Raw genomic sequence first — 20,510 nt, 5'->3', positions numbered from 1 at the left:
AACAGCTGCAAAATTCACTAAATGATTGGTAAATTTGCACTGAAAATCTTTTTGTCATTGTTGCTATGATAATTCAGATAATATTTAGAAGAAAAACTTCCTCTAAAAACAATTCTTGCTGAACAAAGTGTTCCCAAGGCTGTGGAACATTTGAGCTGTATTGGGTATCTCCCAACCCTGGGCAAGATCTGACAAGTCTTGAGTCCTCTTCAGTTTCCATTATGTATATAGGTGAACATCTGTCCATATGCAGTGTAATTTAATAAACTTTTATCATCTTCTTCATTTTTAGCCACTGGACTATGAGACGAGACGGCTTTATACCTTGAAAGTAGAAGCTGAGAATACCCATGTGGATCCACGCTTCTATTATCTTGGGCCTTTCAAAGATACCACTATTGTGAAAATCTCTGTAGAAGATGTAGATGAACCTCCCATCTTCAGCAGATCTTCTTACCTTTTTGAGGTGCATGAAGACATTGAGTTGGGGACAATAATAGGAACGGTAATGGCACGGGATCCTGATTCAGCCTCGAGTCCGATAAGGTAATACTCCAGTCTCTGTAAACAACATTTGCTAAAGAAATTAAGAGAAATGGTAATACAGCATGAGTTTTCATGTACATATTGTGTGCAGGAAGAAAATGATAATGCTTTTTCTGTTATTTATTAGTGTCCCAGAGATAGACAGAATTGAGAATGATGTTACCCATAAGCCTCTGAACACCTCAGGGAACAGCTATTCTCTTGCACACGAGACACAGGGAATGTTTTGTAGTATATATATATATATATATATATATATATAATGCATCTTTATCCACTCTAATTGCAGGAGACAACTCACAATTTTAGTAGTTATATTTTCTTAATCATGACTGGAAAAAGAACAAACTTAGAACTTTTGCTCATTTTGTTTCTGACACAACTTGATGAAGAACTGTGCCAGATACTGTCCTCTTCACTATTATTTACACAGAGTAGCAACCTAAAGAATATTTTATATAATTTTTCTATGTCCTGTTGATGTTTTTTTTCATTCTCCCATAGAAGATAACCTAGAAGAGACAGGTGGAGCAAACCAATAGTGATAAGGGCAAAGAAATTTCAAAAAAATTGAAAGGGACCATTGAACCTAGATTTAGTCCCCTTGAAGAAAAAAACAAAGGTATATGTGATAATGCTCTTCATAATACAGTAATTTCTTTTAGCTTTCATTTAATGCTATGTAGCTGAAGGCAAGAACTTTAAAACAATTTGCACAGCACAGATGGAATACTCTTCGTATTTGCTCTGTTCCTCAACTTCCAAAGCAACCTTGTATATTCATTCAAACTATAATTACCTAGGATAAGTTTTTAAAAGCTTTTACTTCTTACAGTGTTAAACCTAAATACAAAGTACTATGTGTTCACCCCAGAAGTGAACAGCTTACATTTTGAAATAAGGGCAGTTTATATAATACTCTAGCACTGCTATAAAAAAAAATTACAGCTTCAGCTTGTAGAATTGGTTCACGGGTTTTTTCTGTTTATCTGTTTATTTTAAAATACTAGTTTCTGCTTATTAAATTCTATATGTTAGGCTTCCTATAAATTGATTGCCAATAGCTTCCTGTTGCACTGATTTGCGTTTCTGTTCAATGAATATGGAGCTATTTTCTGAAAATAATAATTTTGGCAGAATTTGCAGACCACAAGAAGTAATATGATGGGGTAAAAGTATGTGTTCATTTCATGGCTATTATCAAATGGTATAGAATTTTTAATGAAACAATGTGGAATAGAGCTCATTAGCTAGAGAAGTGATTATTGCCTAATGAAAAACTTCTAGTTAGAGTGCTGTCAGAATAAGTTCTTTTCCTTATTAAAACTACTTCCATGGATGAAGTAAAATCAAATGCTTACCATATAAGCCAAATAGTGTTAATTATAATTTCTCTGAAAAATAACAGATTTTTGTTTAATTGTAACTAACAGGTACTACAGTGAGCTAGGAGTAAAAAAAAATAATTTGAGCAAGTCTTTCCTGCACTTTCAGAAGTGTTTTTTGGCTGTTATAATTTCCTTTTATTTTGTTTTTGTATTTGTTTTGGTGTCAGCTTGTTGCTTGGGGTTTTGTTTGTTTGTTTTACATATTTATGTTATTGTGTGTTATATTATAATATAACAAATTCTATTATTTGTGTGCAGTGAGCAAACAAAACCCACCAAAACATTATTTTCAGATTACAGCATTTTTTCATTTGGCTCAATATAGTTAAGTACTGTAGGTGAAAACAGACACACGTGAGGAACTGTTTAGATCACTTATAAATGTTCACAGAAACATGAACAATTGTTTCTACTGCACTGTACAAGTGTAGTAGCAGACTTTTTTTAAAATTTGCCCCAGTTCTGCCAGGTAGTTAGATAAATGTTCTTTGCAAAGTCCTACATTTAATTCCACATCAAAGGTTCAGTCCTAACTTTGAAGGCAGTGTTAAATATTAGAAAAAACGGAGGCAAGAGCAGTTTTCTGATTCTAGTTTGATGTTCTGCCATACTGTGTTAGCAGAAGTTTTGCTTGCGGAAGTACAGCAACTATAGCAACGCAGAAGATTCTTTAACATCAGTATATCCATAAAAGTGAAAGTTCTATATGGGAACTTATTTTTGTAGAGGTTTTTTTAACTCATTCTCTGGTAAATCAGTATATCCTAAAGTGTAGAAGCTGAGCTTGTAACAATACTTTTGAAGAGCTCATAAATTAGCTGTCAGTCTCAGTCTGAAGGAACAGTACTTCAGTTTTCCTTTCACATTTAAAACAATTCTTTAATTATATTGACATTCTGACTGATCTTTTATGATTCTCATGTATATCTATAAAAGCTCAGATGATCAAATATTACACTGTTGTGTCTTATTTATGAAATTCTTGCAATTTTTATTCCTCATTCTATGGAACTAACCTTGAAATTTTCATAAGTGTTTACAGAAACTAAATTAAAGTCTTCTCAGAACCAGCCATTGTAATGTAACATATAGAACCTAAAAGCTATATATTGACTTGTTGTGAAACGTATGCTTTCTTCCATTTTCTATCATTTTGACGATACTTCTTCTGTCTTTATCACATTCAGGTTTTCTCTGGATCGCCACACTGACCTTGACAGGATATTTAATATTCATTCTGGAAATGGGTCCATCTATACTTCTAAGCCACTTGACCGTGAGATATCACAATGGCACAATCTTAGCGTTATAGCAGCTGAGATGAGTAAGCAAATTTGGTCTCTTTTTCCTTTCAGTTTTCCTTAGCCTGCAAAGTTTACAGCTGTGATTTCACAAGAAAAAACCTCCATTCCTTGCCCCATACTCCTTTCTATTAGATACTCTGGGAAAGTAAATCGGGAGTAGCTAATAGCCGCTGTCTCCTTTGTTTTTTCCCTCGCCTGCTTCCACTACTGACCTTCATGTCCAAGTCACTTCTGAAATGTTACCCAGTCAAATAATAACACTGGCGTACTTCTGTTTTCTTCCTTTTCTTTGGGGACAATGGTATGATTTTGCTGTTAAGTAGCAGAGTTCAGCATGGTAGTCTATGTTTTTAATTTCATTATCTCTTCCTATAATATCTACACCTACAGCTCTTGGAAGTACATCTTACAAGTTAGGTTCAATTTGATCCCTAAGCTGTAGTGTTTCTTGGACCATTTAAATCAGCTCTCTGTACCTATTTTCATGTGAGAAGTACAAACAGGAAAGCAGAGATCCTCCTAAACCTGCTACATTATTGAGATTAATCACCCGACAGAAAATTTTCTAAGGGACTAATGTCTGATCCTTGAAATCAGCTAGTGAGGATCACTTGCTTTCAAAGACAGTGGTTTTGTAGGGTTAATTGCATATCAGTGAAAGAAAGAAAAAAATGCTTATTAGCAGTGAAACATGGCTGGCAAGAGCTACACTGCAGAAAACGAAATGGAACATCGTGTCCAGCCAGCTAACCACTCTCGGCCTGGCTGTCCCAGTTTCTGTAGTCCAGACTAATAGGCTGGTTGTACTGAGCACATTCTGTAGCTGTACCTTTTTTTAAACTTTCTTTTTTCTCTTGCAATGCATGGTCCTGAGCTTACAATCCTTCACAGTGCTATCCAATGTTGTAAGAATACTTTTCAGCAGTATTTATACAATGAAGAAACGTAATATTCTTGTATGATTATAACATAGAGCTAAACTTTTTTCCTTGTCAGTATACTTTAAGCAAATTTACATTCTAGACTTAGTTGGAGTAGCTACTATTCTCCAAAGAGATAAGTTAGTTTTGAAGAAAGAAGAGGGAGATTTACATCTTTAAATCTTTAAAAATACTACCTGTGAAGTGTGACACAATGGGAAAGCAATGTTAAGAACAGAGCTAATTTGGAAAGTTAATAAAAAAGTGCAAAATGCTATGAAAAACAGTGCCCCAAATCCACCATTTTAAATAATTCAGGATGTCCAAAGGATCCACATCACACTCTTTAGCAAGGGTGTTATTAATATCAAGTGAACTTAATGCCAGCCACTCCTAAATGTTTACTGTTTTATTTAAAGCAGCTTAAAAGGAACAACAAAAAAAGAAGAATCAGTAATTTTGAATCATCTCTATTATTACTTATCCCATTCCATTAAAGTTGCAAAATCATATAGTATTTAGCTACTGATGCCGTGAATGCAGCAGAATTCCAAGAAATGGCTGCACTTTTGTAGTCCCAGGTATTATTTCAGATTCTTGGTATGGCAACTAGATCAGCAAGTGAGAATGGGAACAAATGTATTCCTGAAATTAACCTGTCCTAATGAAGGGCACTCTAAATAATACTACAATGTTGGCATTTGACAAGGGGGAGGTTGGTATTGCTGTTTCTTAACCAAAGGTCTGAAAATCTACTTTCATATTTTTTAAGGCAATTCAAACATAAAGCTTCTGATTCTAATCAATTCTTTATGAGATTTTTCTGGGGATACTTTCATTGGCTTTGCTGGAACTTCTCCCTACTTATTAAGGCACAAGAAGGGAAACTCGGGCTTGAAAAATATTCAAAATACGTACACACAAAGTCAATAATGTCTTTTCTGTGTAAAACAAAACAGATCACAAATAATTTTAACATTAAAAATCAAAACTTTACAGCAGAATAATACTCTTGAGCCCACCTAACAATCAAATCTGTCATTATAGTAGCAGGCATACTTTTAATGTACTATATTTGCATAGATTATTAATAGCTGGAGCCCCTATTTTAATATAAAATCTTAATTGCTTACTAGATACCGATACTTTATTTTTTGCTCTAAGCAAAACATCTTATTTTTCAGGAGGCCTGATTCTTACCTGGTATCAGTTTGTACACTAACTTTTTTGAGCACTTTTATACTTAATCTTGCATGACTGTTGCTAATGAAATTTGGAAGAAAACAGAAAACTTTTAGTAGGAAAATAAACTCATTATTCTTCTCTTTTCTCCTGTCAGACAACCCCAAAGATACTAGTCGTGTTCCTGTCTATGTAAGAATTTTGGATGTTAATGACAATGCCCCACAGTTTGCTGTATTCTATGATACTTTCGTCTGTGAAAATGCAAGAGCTGGACAGGTATGCCTTTGATCAACACTTCTGACTATCCAGTTTTGCTGTGGCGCTCAACTGTAGATCATTCTTGCCTGTTGCTTGGGAGAAATCATGTCCAAAATAGCTTTTGAAATGTTAAAAACGAAAGTAAATTCACTGTGTAGGTGAGGCTTAGAGTGAAATACCAATATATTTCAACAGCATCAGTTGGTGTGAATTACCATTTTTCTTTACCTAACCCTATACTACTGTTCAGTCCTGACTAGATATGTCCAAGAAGCATGGGCATAATTAGTTCTCCCTTTATCTTCACAAAGTAAAATGTTATATGTAAATACTAAAAAGTTTGATCTATATCTTCAATAAATGTCAAATAGCAAAATTCCAATATATTTCAAACCATGCTGATGGTGATTACAGATATCTACATCTGTCACATCTTTCTATTTTTTTCTCCCCCCAGTGTTAGACTTATTGAAAAGAAAATACAAAACATACATTTTTTGAACTGGTAACACAGTATTTTGTTTTGCCTCTTAGAGGCTAAAGAATGTTTGCTTCAGTTTAAGTGAAATGACTACACTGCTCAATACCTAGTTCCTAATAGCTTATTAGAACTGTTAAAAAATTGTTTTCCTGTTACAGCACAGCATGTCCCAGAGCACAGTCAGCCAATAATAAATCCTTTAAAATGGTAGCAGTAGTACCTCAGTGCAATCATTTTAGCACCTTTGCATAGAACATGGGAGAAGTGCCACCTTGTCTTAACTGTTTGACTCCTACAGGTATGGCGTTCAGGTTGTATTACAGATTTCACATTCAGATTGCCATTCTTCTTCCTAAAGTAACATCAGCCAGAAATTACATCAGAGGATTTAAGACTGAAATGTATAATGCATAAAATATCTAAAGGTACTGAGCAAGGGCATCTGTCTGCTATGAGAGTTATAAGAGAATTCAAGCTGTTAGATAAACAGAAATCACTGGCTAAATGTCTAGAATTTTTGACAGTTGCCATGTCTTCTATAAAAGGCCTTCTATAAAATCTGTATCTCAGTATGAGATATGGATTAAGAATTGGAAAAGTAGAGTACCGAATTTTCCTCTTCCAGTTTCACAAAAAAATCCTTTGTAAAAAAGCCCAAATGCATTAATCCACAAATCTTACGTGTTTGAGGTTTTAGAATCTGTTCTGTCCAGGTTACTAACTATAGAGGGTACAGAAAATGTTTAATAGAACAGTTATATATTAATGTAAACATATTTTGAAGAACTTTATTTTCCTGAACTATCTAGAATACTGAGGTCAGTATAATTTAAAACTGCCGTTTGCATTCAGAAAAGGCTGTCAGTTAAAAAGTTGAAAAACCCACAAAAATTATTTATGACTGATAAATGAGATGCTAAATAAGTGTACTTATACATAAAAGTTTATTTAAAATGCTATAGAGCTCAGTAGTGTCTCCTTTATCATAGAAACATGACAAATTTACTAAAAGGGCTATAAATAAATACAATCATTTAAAAAAAAATCTGATTTGCAAATTGTTTAAAGAAAACAATTCACAGGAAGAGAAGAAAATACAATGCAGGGTAAAATTAATAATCTATTTGAATGTAATTATATTCGTCTTGCTCACTGGTAGATTGTAAATAAGACTTATTATTTTGCAGTTCAGTCTGTCCTGAGAGATTGAATCTAATCAGTCCATGCTGAACGTGGTTCTCTCAGTTTGATTCCTCCCACATTTATGCTATTTTCCTTTCCTTTCAGATTTTCATAATTACATTTGATCCATGATCAAATTTAAATAGTCCATTATACTACTGAAACAATTACGACACTTCATCAGTCACAAATTCTGTGGCATTCATTTAAATATTTCCTATCTTCCACTGAAAAACATTTTTATGAATATTAGTTTTGCAGTTTTTTCTCTTAAAATTTCCATTTACTTAATATATAGAAGTGTATATATATATAGACACATATATAGAAACAGGGTCTATATATAATACATATGGATGTGTGAGTTTATACACGTATATGCATATATATACCGAGAGAGAGGCTGAGTGCTTTTTATGAGAAGCGATTTTTGGAGTCTGAGTGACTCAAAGGGCCTGTGACTTTTTTCCTGCTTGCTACTACTGCTGATGTCAGATCGTACCATGACCTTCCAAACAATGAGAACACCCTGTTCCAAAATGCTCAAGCTACAAACAAGCAGCACCTGTGGCAGAATGCCATTTTGATGATTGCTGATCTTTCAACTCCCCCAAAAATAGGACAGTCTTCGTGTGATGGCATAAATGGGACACAGGCATTCATGTGAGCTACACAAGGCTGACTCAGGAGGAGTTGAGGGGAAGAAAGCAGAGAAATGCTCGGACTGCTGCAGCCCTGAGATGGGCCAGGAGATGGGCAGCTAGATTCCCACTGGTTTTGTCAGCTCCCAGCTGCCACATGTCTGGCAGCTCAGCAGCCAGAATCCACATACCCTCCACTGTAAAAGACAGGAACCATTATAGAAAGCAAAAGTCAGTCCTACTTTAGAGAGGTTTTACATGGAAGCAGAGTATATTTTTTCTGCATATTCACTTTCCCTATAGTAATGGTCAGAAGAGGGGCCCTTCTTCTCCTCTGGTAAATGACCTGCCAAAAGAAAGGAAGGCATGAGTTGACGTCAGACAGCAACCAGATGCCCACCCAGCCACCCCCTTCCTTCTCAACGGGACAGAGGGAGAAAGTAAGATGAAAAAGATAATGGGCTAAGATGAAGACAGGGAGATCACTTAACAGTTACCATCACTAGCAAAAGAGGCTCAACCTGGGGAACATTAATTTACTGCCAGTTAAAAATAGGGTAGGATGGTGAGAAACAAAGACAAAAAAATACAAACCCATTCCCTCCTTCGTCCCTTCTTCCCAGGATCACCTTCACCCCTTCATTCCAGACTCCTCCACCTCCTCCCCTCCGCTGCGCCTTCCTCCTCCCGCTTTTCCCTGCTCCAGCGGGGGTACTTCCCACGGGCTGCAGGCCTGCAGGATGAATCAGCCACAGCATGGGGCTCGGCACAAACTGAAGCATAGGAAGTTCCGTCTGAACATGAGGAAGAGCTTCTTCCCTCTGAGGGTGATGGAGCCCTGGAACAGGCTGCCCAGAGGGCTTGTGGAGTCTCCGTTCTCTGGAGATATTCAAGACCCACCTGGACGCGGTCCTGTGCAGCCTGCTGTAGATGACCCTGCTTCAGCAGAGGGGTTGGACTAGATGACCCACAGAGGTCCCTTCCAACCCCTACCATTCTGTGATTCTGTGTACTTGAGGAAATGGTTTAGTAGGCATGGTGGTGTTGGGTTGATGGTTGGACTTGATGACCTTAGAGGTCTTTTCCAACCTTAATGATTCTATGATTCCATGGTTCTGTGTGCGTTTGCATAGAGATGTTTAAGTCAGGCCTCCAGTGGAGCTGACTTGCTGGCTGGAGTGGCTGTAATTCCTCTGTGCTGCTCTTCAAGTGCTCTTCTGCTGACCTGTGATCCTTCTCCAGTCTTCGGGCATCTATTGCTGTCACTGGCATCAAACTGGTAGGAGTGGGATGGATTGAAATTCCCCCCCCCAGAAACTTTAGTTTAAAGTCCTCTTCACCAGTTTGACAAGCCTGTGACCCTTCTCTGACAGATGGGCCCCATCAGCCCATAGTAGACTAGGTTTCTCAGAGCGGTTCCCATGGTCTAAGCAGCCAAACCCCTGGCTGCAGCACCAGTCCTGTAACCACTTGTTGATTTGCCAGATTCCACCACCCCTTTCAAACCTGTTCCCTTTGACTGGGGTCATTGATGAAAAACTACCTGCGCTACAGAGTCCTTCAGTGCTGCTCCCAGGGCTCTGTAATCCTTGATATTGGTGAGGTCTCTGGTGAGACCTCAGCTGGAGTACTGCGTTCAGCTCTGGAGCCCTCAGCACAAGAAGGACATGGAACTGTTGGAGCAGGTCCAGAGGAGGGTGACAAAAATGATCCGAGGGCTGGAGCACCTCTCCTATGAGGACAGGCTGAGAGAGTTGGGCTTGTTCAGCCTGGAGAAGAGAAGGCTGCGGGGAGACCTGATTGCAGCCTTTCAGTACTTCAAGGGAGCCTATAGGAAAGATGGGGACAATCTTTTTAGTAGAGACAACGGTGACAGGCTCACACAGGAGTTAAGGAGTGCTTGCTCTGTTGGAATGTGTAGGTGCCCTCATTTGAAGAGGAGCTAGCAGTGCACTTCCAGTGTAATTTTCCAGCAATAGCCTCATTTGCAAAAAAACAAGAAAAAAAAAATTGTTCTAATTGAGAATAGCAAAGCAAATAATGCTTTTGTTTGTGATGTATTTTAGAATTTAATTTAGAGGTGTTGAAAAAGTGACAACGTATCTAAACACAGTTTCACTAAGATCATCCTTAAAACTTTGCCTTTCAAAGAAACGTATCAGTGAGTAACTTGAAACTGCATAATATTTAGTCAGGGGAATTAATAGGAGATACTTTCTTGCTCTCTGTTGCTCTGTCTAAGGACACTGGTTGGCAGTGCCATAGCGAATAATCCCTGTAAGCTGTAGAAGATTTTAGGCTACAAAAAATTCTACATACTCCTTTTAAACTATGAATATGGACACTCAGAAGTGGAGGAGTTGATTTCCATCAGCTTAACACCAACAGCTGACTGCATTCCTGATCTGCAGTTGTGGAGTAAGAGACTAGTGTTTTCTTGACTTAATTTTGATCTCTAAAGATCTATTTGCTTATTAGTCACTAAATAATTAGAAAGTTCATTCTTTAAAAATAATACTCTATTCTTATATTATCTGTTTTATTCATCTAGTAAGTTATTGGAGGTTTATGGGAGAAAACAAGTTTAGAGAAAGATGAAAGTTCAGCTGAGAAAGCAAGCAAGCTGCTGTATGAAAAGAAGTCCAGTCCTTGTCTCATGAAGAAATCTATTGCTGTATTTTGGATGGACAAGAGACAATTTGGGAATTAATCATGCATTTGTTAAGGAAAACAGGAGTACATTGCAATTGTTGATGTTAAAGATGATCAGTCCTGAGAAAAGCTGTGGTACTAATAGAAATGGCCATATTTGGAAGAACTGGAAGAGGAAAAGCAAACAGGGTTTAACAAAATATGCCACAGGGAAGGACTAGTGTCAAAAATTACATGTAATTCCGTGCTTGAAAAAAACCTGCAATTTAAAATGATAGATCAGAAATGAAGAATAAAAATTACCTATGCTAAAGATTAACCAATCTGTGGACATTAATAACATAACTGAACATTCACACATGCATGCACACAACGTACCATAGGTACAGTTTTTATTGCTATGATATAGAAAATACCCACTCTGAAATAAAGCAATAAATACATCAAAAATTGTGTTTTGTTTGGGAAATTACATTTTGCCACCCTTTTAGGTATCGAAACTCCAGTGAAAAAAAGCCACACATTCATTTACCTGGCAGACAAACAAAAGTTGCTAAAGGGCTTGTCATTACTGCACACAAAAATACCCAAAATTTTGTAGGCTTTGGCAGAAAGCACTCAATCCAAGTATTGAACTGACCTGATTCAGCTTACTCTGAGAATTGTGACAACAGATTGTCATCCCACTCTGAGGCGATGCATCTGTGCGGTATGGTACAATGTTTTACAAGAGCTGAAATACAGAATCATCTCAGGAATCTTATTGGTGTATTTTGCTATGCTAATAAATAGAAAAATCTTGGTTTAGAAATGGATTTTTTTTTAATTTAATTTCAAACTTTAACTTCCCTATCAGAAATATCTATTTGATAAAATACCATTTTTAACACAAAAATATAAACCATCCTCTCAGTTCCTCTCTTAGGTGTTGAGTTTAAAATGATGGATCAGAGATGAAGAATAAAAACAACTTAGGCTACAGATAAAGTTATGTTTTTGCAAGTTTTGTCCTCTATGTAGTTATAACAATATATAAATACATATTGAAAAAATGAAATAGAGGAGGACTAAGGCTGAAGCTAGTCATTTTATACATGTACCACCACATGAAACATAGGGATGTTCTTGTTGGAAACATTTATATGATATGCTTGTTTAACATCCATTCAGTTAATATGTTCTACAGATTAAGTATAAAGTCAATATGTGTATAGTTTGATTATGAAGTTGTTTTAACACTTCTATTCTTCTTAAAGTAATTGGACTGCTGTATGAAAAACCTAGGTGTGTTTGGTTTTTTTTGTTGTTTGTTTGCTTGCTTTTTTTCCTGCAGCTTATTCAAACCATAAGTGCAGTAGACAAGGACGACCCTCTTGGTGGACAAAAATTTTTCTTCAGTTTAGCTGCTGTTAATCCTAACTTCACTGTTCAGGACAATGAAGGTAAAATTCATGCCTGTTGCAAAGAAGGAGGTTTATCTTTGCTGTCTGGCATACTTTCCTGAAATATATTTGCTTTTGATGTCTATCAATATCTAGAGAAGCTGTTAAGGCTACTGCTAGCAAGAATAATAATTTTACCTGAAATTTTATGAATTTTATGAAATTTTATCTGTGTGAGGGAAGCAAAAATTAGTATGGCAAAAAATGAGATAAAATAAATTTTAGATAAAATCAGTGTAAGTGTTGGTGTGGGCTGAGTAGCCAGATAAAATGCTTGAGAAAAAAAGTTTTCAAAAACGGCTTCAGCTGAGAAGTTCAGATTTTTCACTTTAGCATTCTGTTACATAGTTCTGATTTCCCCTGGTCTTCTGTTTTTAATTTTTTCTGACCATTAATGAAAATAATGGTTCTGAGCATATAGCCACCTTGGCTTTTCTTTTGATCCTTTGTTAATCTTTGTTTATCAGAGAAAATTTTTAGAAGATTCTGTTGGGGAAGGGAGACTATGCACCCATTCTGGACTTCATTATCAGTATGACTAACTGAGAGGGCTCTAGATTACAGAAGAAATAAATAAGGGGGGACATGGTATCAGTCTTAAAAAGTGTTAAAAGCATAAAGGCAATGGGAATAATCCTCTTTTCCTCATGAATATTTCAGGGAGCAATAGGCTGTAAAAAAACAGCAGAAAAAAATTCTAACAGCAGGGAAAGTAAAGAATTGAAATTGAATTTTTGTAGTACCTTATAAAAATCGCAGCATTATAGGTATTTAAAGATCTGTCAGACATATAGTTTTTGATGTTGAGCAAAAGCAAATAGCATACAAATGCCCAAAACCAGTGAAGGGATGCAGTAAAGGAAAACTTTGTGTTTCATATCATGGAGGCTGTGAAAAAAATATTTAATATTTTGAATAAAGATTATATCCTGGTGACTAGGTCCTGAGCGTATAGAGGTATGGACCTTGCTATACCTTTTCTATCTGGAATTATTTTCTTTCTTTTTTTGCACGTGGGTTATTTTAATTCAGCCTGAATTTGCCTGGCAAGATAGCTAACCGCTTACGTCAAGAGATCCACAATTGTGATGAAAATTAGGTTTTCCTTCTAATGGAGACTAAATCTCTATTTTCTCTCTTTTGGACTGAAAAGTTAGCAACTCTAGTTTTGGCTCATACTCTAGTGTTGTGGCCCTAAAAACAGAAAAAATAGTCTCTCCCTGTTATTCATTCCTTCTCTTCCTTCCCTTCCCTCTGGCAACTCAGTGAACAGCTTTTGATGCTGAAGTATAGTGCCTGCAACTAAGATTTGTCTGCTACAAATACAGTTTAGTAAGTTCACTTCTCAAAACTGTGCAGGAATGCCTACGGTCTTTCACATTTTCTGAATTCCTAAGAAAATTTTTACCCCCCAAAATCCACTCAATGTGCTAAGGTACATAATTCATTGTTGTACAGTATGTTGAAAGTGTTTTGTTGTGGAAAATCTCCTGCTGAGTTCAGAGATAGCATTCCCATGGGTGTTGTCACAGAATATCCATAGAAAGAATCTTTCAGAACAGAGTGCTTGTTGAACAGTGTGAAGTGGAAGGTTATTTTTAATCAGTTGGCTGCTTCATTTCAGGGCTTCAGTCCTGAACTCGAATTGTGTCATGCACTGCGTGCGTTAATCTATAAAACATTTTAAGCTTTGAGAAATCCTCTTTTCAAATCACACTTGAAGGTGGTGCAGAGGCACAGAGGAGCAGGCCAGATGTACATAAAAAATTATAAATAGCTTTCTGATGAAACAGGAATGTCATTAGAAAAAGAGAGCTATTGCTATGATATCAGGAACAGTTTCAAAATACTACCAGTGGTGTAGAATATGGTGGTTTGTATGTACTATAAATGATATATTTTATATTCATATACTCTACAACAGTGTATTTTAATCAATCTAGATAACACTGCCAGAATTCTGACAAGAAGGAACGGCTTTAGTCGACATGAAATAAGTACTTACCTTCTACCAGTGGTGATCTCGGACAATGACTACCCAATCCAGAGCAGCACTGGCACACTGACCATCCGAGTGTGTGCGTGTGACAGCAGGGGGAACATGCAGTCCTGCAGTGCCGAGGCCCTGCTCCTCCCTGCTGGCCTTAGCACAGGGGCACTGGTTGCCATTCTCCTCTGCATCATTATTCTGCTAGGTAAGAAAAAGAAACGCGTCTTTCCCCGCCTTGAACCAGCGCTTCAGGCCTGACTCATTTTACAAAACTATGTAGCTTGGTAAGATTAATGATCATGGATTATGTGAGAAGAATTTCACTGCAATTTAAAACAAAAACAAAAAAGAAGGCAAAACCCGTTTGTCTCGGAGTTGGACATCGTAAATGAGAATTCAAGTCCCAGACTGTTAAAACTATCAGCGTGCAAGCAGAAGGTCATTTTTGTTCTTTGTTAAGTTGTCCAAAAAAGATGAGGGAGAAGGAGTAGCATAATCAAAAATCACTTTCATGTCTTTAATTTTAAATTTTCTTTGAAGGAATGTCTCTTTTTTGTTTAAATAACTATCGAAAGTCAACATGCGGTAGAAGTTTCACACAGAATATGCCAGTAAATAGTATTTTAACTATATTAAAGCATTGTCTATATAGAGGTTTCTGTTCTGTAATTAAAAAAAAGTTAACTTTGTACAACCTCCATTTTGCATTTTTCAGAATCTCATTTAATGACCTATGATTCCCCCTCAAAACCAGCTTTAACAGTATGCTTTGAGCTTAAAAAAGGGAAAAGATCTTTAGAACAGACCAGGCTATTTTAAAACTTACTAAAGTTACAGAAGAAGCATGTAGACAAGCTCATGTTTCTGTAAAGCAGAGCACACAATGCATGTGCAAAATAGCACATTTTGATATAGACCTTACTGTGCTACCGTAATACAGATAGAGAAGTTTATCCATTTATCAGACAGAAATGAATTGTTGAATTGTAGCTGAAATAAAGCTCTTGTACCTGGTGGATTTGCCACTAAGAAATTGTTAGAGATCCTTACCCGTTCTTTGTTTCTCTAAGTTATAGTGGTGCTGTTTGCTGCTCTGAAGCGGCAACGAAAGAAGGAGCCTTTGATCCTCTCTAAAGAGGACATCAGAGACAACATTGTGAGTTATAACGATGAAGGCGGTGGAGAGGAAGACACCCAAGCCTTTGATATTGGCACATTGAGGAATCCTGCAGCTATTGAAGATAAGAAGCTTCGACGAGACATTATCCCTGAAACATTATTTGTACCACGGAGGACTCCTTCAGCACCAGATAACACAGATGTCCGAGATTTCATTAACCAAAGGCTAAAAGAGCACGATACTGATCCTTCTGCACCGCCGTATGACTCGCTTGCAACCTATGCCTATGAAGGAAATGATTCAATAGCTGAATCCTTGAGCTCTTTAGAGTCGGGTACTACCGAAGGAGACCAAAACTATGAATACCTCCGAGAATGGGGGCCTCGGTTTAATAAGTTAGCTGAAATGTACGGTGGAGGAGAAAGTGACAAAGACACTTCTTAACCTACAATAGGCTACATTTTTGTTTCCTTTGAGTGAAAGTAATTTTACAGACACCTTCTGCACTCAACAGTATTTAACATTCAGGAAAAATTTCCTGCCACACAGCACAATGGTTTCCTTCTAAAATTTGTTTGAAATTTGTCCATTAATGTCATTCATTCTTTCTAGTAGGATGCCACTTGGAATATGTACAGCATTTTATTTAATCACCTTCCAAGAGCCAAAGCTGTGGAAATTCAGTGTTGTCCATTTTATTAAGTAAAATAAAAATTATCTTACCTTCAGAAATTTGAACAGGCTGATAATCCCCTAAGCAACCTCATGTACAAATCGCTTTTGTTAGGTACATGTCCTCTCCTTGCAAGTGAAGCTTTTAAGATGGCAAAGAAGAAAAAATCCAGTATGTCCTCTTCTGTACACTAAAACAAAATGTACACGTGGTGTTAATATGTGTAATATGCAGCTGGTTTAAAAAAAAGTTTGTGCAACTTCATTTCATCAAATTTTATCTGCCAATGTTTTATATTTATATTTTTGTATTTATTTTTAAGAAATAAACCAGTTTTTACAACTATGTTGATGCTTGCCTGCCTGTTCTGGCCATCAGTTCCAGGCTTGAAGAGAACATGAACTTTCTCCAATGACAGCACAGCCAACTGCTAGTGCTTTGATGCTGCAGTATTCTCCATACATTTAACACAGTCTGAAATGCTATTGGGAGATCACAGGGAGAGGATGAAGTTATAGACCTATTTGCTTGCTCAAAAGTGCTACTTCCTGCAGTTGTCATGTTTAAGAGAAATTTTGTTTTATGTTTGAGCTGAACTAATGATATTCTGTTCTTGAAAGATGAACTACTGTTTTATCTCAACTTGAATTACCTTATTCTGAAAACATGCCAGTACAACTAACCCATGCAAATGCAAAGAATTAGTTTCAAAAACTGAGTCTGTTTGTTCTATAGTTCTCCATTTTGAATCACAGTTGCATCATCAGGCATAATCTGTAACTGCAATGGATAGGGTGTAAAAAGTTGTTTCAATAGTCGTTTTTAAACACCACCCTTTCCCCAAGAACAATCATTTGATGGTAAAGCAATTGGTGTTGTATTGCAACCACCTGAGGGTAATCTAATTTCCTTTAAAGCTGTCAGGCTGAAGGCTAACAAGGTGTCAGTAGAACTAGCATAACTTGCCACCAAATTTACTGAGTTTTGTGATAGCTTGGAAAAGTCTAATAAAAAGAAACCTAAGCAACTAGCCATTTGTAACAGAAATCATACTTTAGCTATCACAAAGCAAACTAGGTATCCCAAGACATTTTAAGATGTCTATTTTTTCAGTCTTTAGCTTTTAGTAAACAAGCACTGTGATTTTGAACCATTGCTGAGAGGAAATAATTTCAGAGCAAAAGCAGGATGTCATAAGGTATGTGTTTACTTATTTATTATGGAAGAAACATATCTGAATGTGTTTCTAAATGAATCCCTCCTCTGTCTGTCAACTTCTTACTGGCATAAGATCAACAGATATTTAAAATATATTAGCCCTTCAAAAAGTGCAATGCTGCATTCTTATTTGATGAGATATTTCTTTTGCTTAATGGAGTGATTAGACCCAATGAAGTTGAAAGCTGAATACAGTGTCATTATGCAAGCTATTTCAGTGCAATGGAGACCAAATTTTATTGACTTGATATCAAGTTAAACTATTTGATCTATTAAGAAACTGTGAAGATTATGGATTTTTCTTCATTTCACTCAATAATGCTTTCATTAACTAAGGAATTTTTATATTCCTTAATAGAGAATAATTCTGAGAATATTAAGAAACATCCTAGACAATCAGGTAGAAATTTTACAGGCCGTACAAACAATTGATCTTCTGTGTGATTACCTAGTGAAAGGGACCTAATGTTTTCTTCCTTCTTAATCTCCATTTGTCCTTCAACAGCATGGAATAAGAAGAAACAAAGAAAATTCACCCATTAAATACATAAATAGCCGAGAGGCACTCTGCCAATACTGTTCTCTATCTGCAGCAATACTGAACTCAGTGACACCCTCCATTTAACTGAATATGTATTAGGACAGAAGATAAAATAGGCTGTAATACAGCTGGGTTTTACCTCTTTTGTTAAAAACAAGTTTTTGGTTAAAAAGGTCCAGCCTACACTTTTACACATAATTCTGTTTTGTTTCCAGAACGGAGAAACAAACACACATAGCTCTCTTACTCCTTAAACTCTTCAGCAAATGTCAAATAAGACTCTATAATTTTGATTTGCATTACGGTACTTATTTCTGAATAATAACTGTGTGGAAATATTTGTCACTATGTTTAAGAAGGTTATTTTGTAATTGTTCAGCAGAATCTGAACCTAAAGTTTAAAATTTAATCCTGTATGCATTATTAAATAAAATAGTAGTATACTTTGTGGAACTATATAATATATAAATACACTACTAAAATTATTATATAAATGAATATTTGTTTTATCCCTTGCCATATCCTTGGAGTCTTATTTCCCTGTACATTTTAGGAAAAGGAAAAAAAAGTCCATTTCAACACTATAGATGTTACTGTGCAAACAGCATTACCCTGTACATAGATACACCATTTTACTGTACAAATACCTCAGCCTAGTGAAAGTAGGCATAGGAACATGCAGTCACCTGCACAGACAAATCATAAAAAAGCATTCAGGAGGTCATAATTCATTGTCATATCTAATTTATTTTAGGAACTGGATCATTTAAGCAACTGAGTCGGGTCCTTAGTGTGATACGCAGAGTCACAGGTTAGTCCAAAACCAATGTTCACCATGTTCTTGCATACCACAGATTAGTCATAAAAGCTTAGTCAAACGTAAGACTGTACAGTAAAAAAAGCCATGAGTATAAGATGTCATGGAAAGGGAGAGGAAGGAATCAACGGTACTGTCCCAATGTCTGTCTTACACCCCTACAACAGTGAAGAATTGGAAAATGAAACTCTCAGACAATTCAAAATGGTGAAAACGTAAAACAGAATACCTGCTTTGCAAAGAATACCTGCTAAGCCTAGCCACATGAAATTGTATTGAACTTAACAAAATGTAACAACATGTAGTAAACAAGACCCTGGTATTGTTTAGTCTGAAGGAGTTTTCTATACTTTATTATGACAAAAACATCACAGGACCACACAAAACAAAGAGAAAAGACATGAACATTGCATTTCAGGTGGAACCTACAAATGGTTTACAAAACAGACCTTATGAATGTTTAAAAATTCAGAAACATATCAAACTATTGCAGCCACTGGACCCCCAGGAAACAGCGGGTTCTTAGAGTCTGTTGCAAGAAATCGATTTTTTTTTTATTTTTTTTTAAAGAGGATTTTGTGAAAGGAGGGGTGTAGAAGATCTTGTATTAAAAACAACAACGAAAGTAGTAATATTTCATAGGGCCTTCAACAAAAAGGTTGATGATAAGAAATGTCAAAGCAAACTGAAAAAAACCAGGGAATAAAACAAGCACCTAAATCAACAAAATCCTCACATTGCACATCATCAGGTCAATATCCACCAGCTGTTAGCCCTGTATATACAGATGTTTTTCACTCATTCACTGTTACAAGGTGTCACATTTCCACCATTTGTGCTTCCACCTTGTGCAATAATATTCCCAGGCAAAACTATTTATCAATTACATTACTGTCTGTCAAGAGTCTACCCTTTTATTCCTCTCACTCACTGTCCACTGTATTGCCCTTGAATGTATTGCCCTTGAATCAGGTTTTTCTGTAATCTTTTAAAAATATTTCTTATGCTACCTACTACACAAAGTTGGAAGAAAAAGAATGAAATGTGCTACATTATTCTCCTTCAAACCTCTTCTTTTAATTTGCTCCTACTGGAATAACTACAAAAATATCTGTTAAGGGCTATAGAGCTGCTCACTATGCTGATCATGAATGATGGAGACAAGCAAATCCAATCATTGCTCCAGGTTGTTTCAGGCTGGTTTGCCTTTATTCTAACAGAAGTCAAAATTATTTTACAGTGTTGCTGTAAGTTTATTCGACATTTGGGAAAAAATGCTTTCTTTTGACCCATCACTAACTACTCAAAAGAAAAATAGATGAAATTTCTAGGAAGCTAGTTAGTAATGTATATCTGATACAGGCATATCAACAAAAGAGTTTATGCTTTCTTACTTCTTGTGAAATGACTGAACTAGAAAACTGAGTAGAAAAGTTACCAGAAGCCTTCAAGCACTGTATTCCTGTTATCAGACTCACTTGAACAACACAGAAATCATGCAACAGTAATCTGTTCACAGCAAGACGGGCAGATAGATGTTCAAGCTAAACCAATTTCACTTATTCATAACAGTGTTATCTCTTATGTCAACAAACATTATATATATAGTAAATATAAAGAGAGAACAGCAAATGTAAGGAGATGTGTGAATACAATTTTTTTTCCCAACAAAATCTCATGGGCTTCTCTATTGTCTCTCCAGTTTTTCAGAGGCTTATTCAAACTCTGTTCTAATATGGTTGAACTGGCTGAAAAGTCACTTTCCACATAACTGAAGATGTAAAATACAGTAATAACTACATGGGAATCAATACTATAAATCAGATAGAACTAATTTTTAAAATATTTTGTTTTCCCTTCTTTACGGCTATTTTTGTTTTCATTTTGAAGGAATACAGTCAATTATGAAATCAAAATGACAAGTTTTTAAACTAAGTTGTTTTCGGAATGAGAGTTTATCCTTCTTAAAAAAAAAACTTCAAACATTTAACTTTTGAGAAAACTTCATTAAATTTATGTCAACCTCAGTAAAAATGAAAAATAAAAAAGTATTTGAAAAGAAATATGACAAATACTCTTTCTTTTATTTTTGACTACAAACCAGACATCAGATGTATTTTGAGTATCTACTTGGTAAAATACTGCTGAACAT

General features: G+C 36.0%; 1 protein-coding gene across 4 annotated transcripts in view; it reads left to right on the top strand.

Moving 5' to 3' along the window:
* The window catches only part of LOC104335077 (cadherin-10), a 104,266-nt gene extending 84,071 nt beyond the window's left edge, over positions 1–20,195 (top strand). For 2 of the 4 annotated variants that reach the window (XM_075417134.1, XM_075417135.1), the window contains exons 7-12: positions 293–546; positions 3,122–3,258; positions 5,498–5,619; positions 11,891–11,999; positions 13,943–14,194; positions 15,060–20,195. In XM_075417134.1, coding sequence (XP_075273249.1) covers positions 293–546; positions 3,122–3,258; positions 5,498–5,619; positions 11,891–11,999; positions 13,943–14,194; positions 15,060–15,553 — 1,368 coding nt within the window. In that variant the 3' untranslated portion in view covers positions 15,554–20,195. Of the gene's footprint in view, positions 1–292; positions 551–3,121; positions 3,259–5,497; positions 5,620–11,890; positions 12,000–13,942; positions 14,195–15,059 lie in introns of those variants that run through there. The other 2 variants (XM_075417136.1, XM_075417137.1) reach the window with 2 other exon arrangements.
* The last annotated feature ends 315 nt before the right edge of the window (positions 20,196–20,510 follow it).

Source organism: Opisthocomus hoazin, chromosome 3 (assembly GCF_030867145.1).
Source record: "Opisthocomus hoazin isolate bOpiHoa1 chromosome 3, bOpiHoa1.hap1, whole genome shotgun sequence".
NCBI lineage: Eukaryota > Metazoa > Chordata > Aves > Opisthocomiformes > Opisthocomidae > Opisthocomus > Opisthocomus hoazin.
Note: the sequence above shows the minus strand (reverse complement) of the source record. Positions and strands in the feature narration are given on the sequence as shown.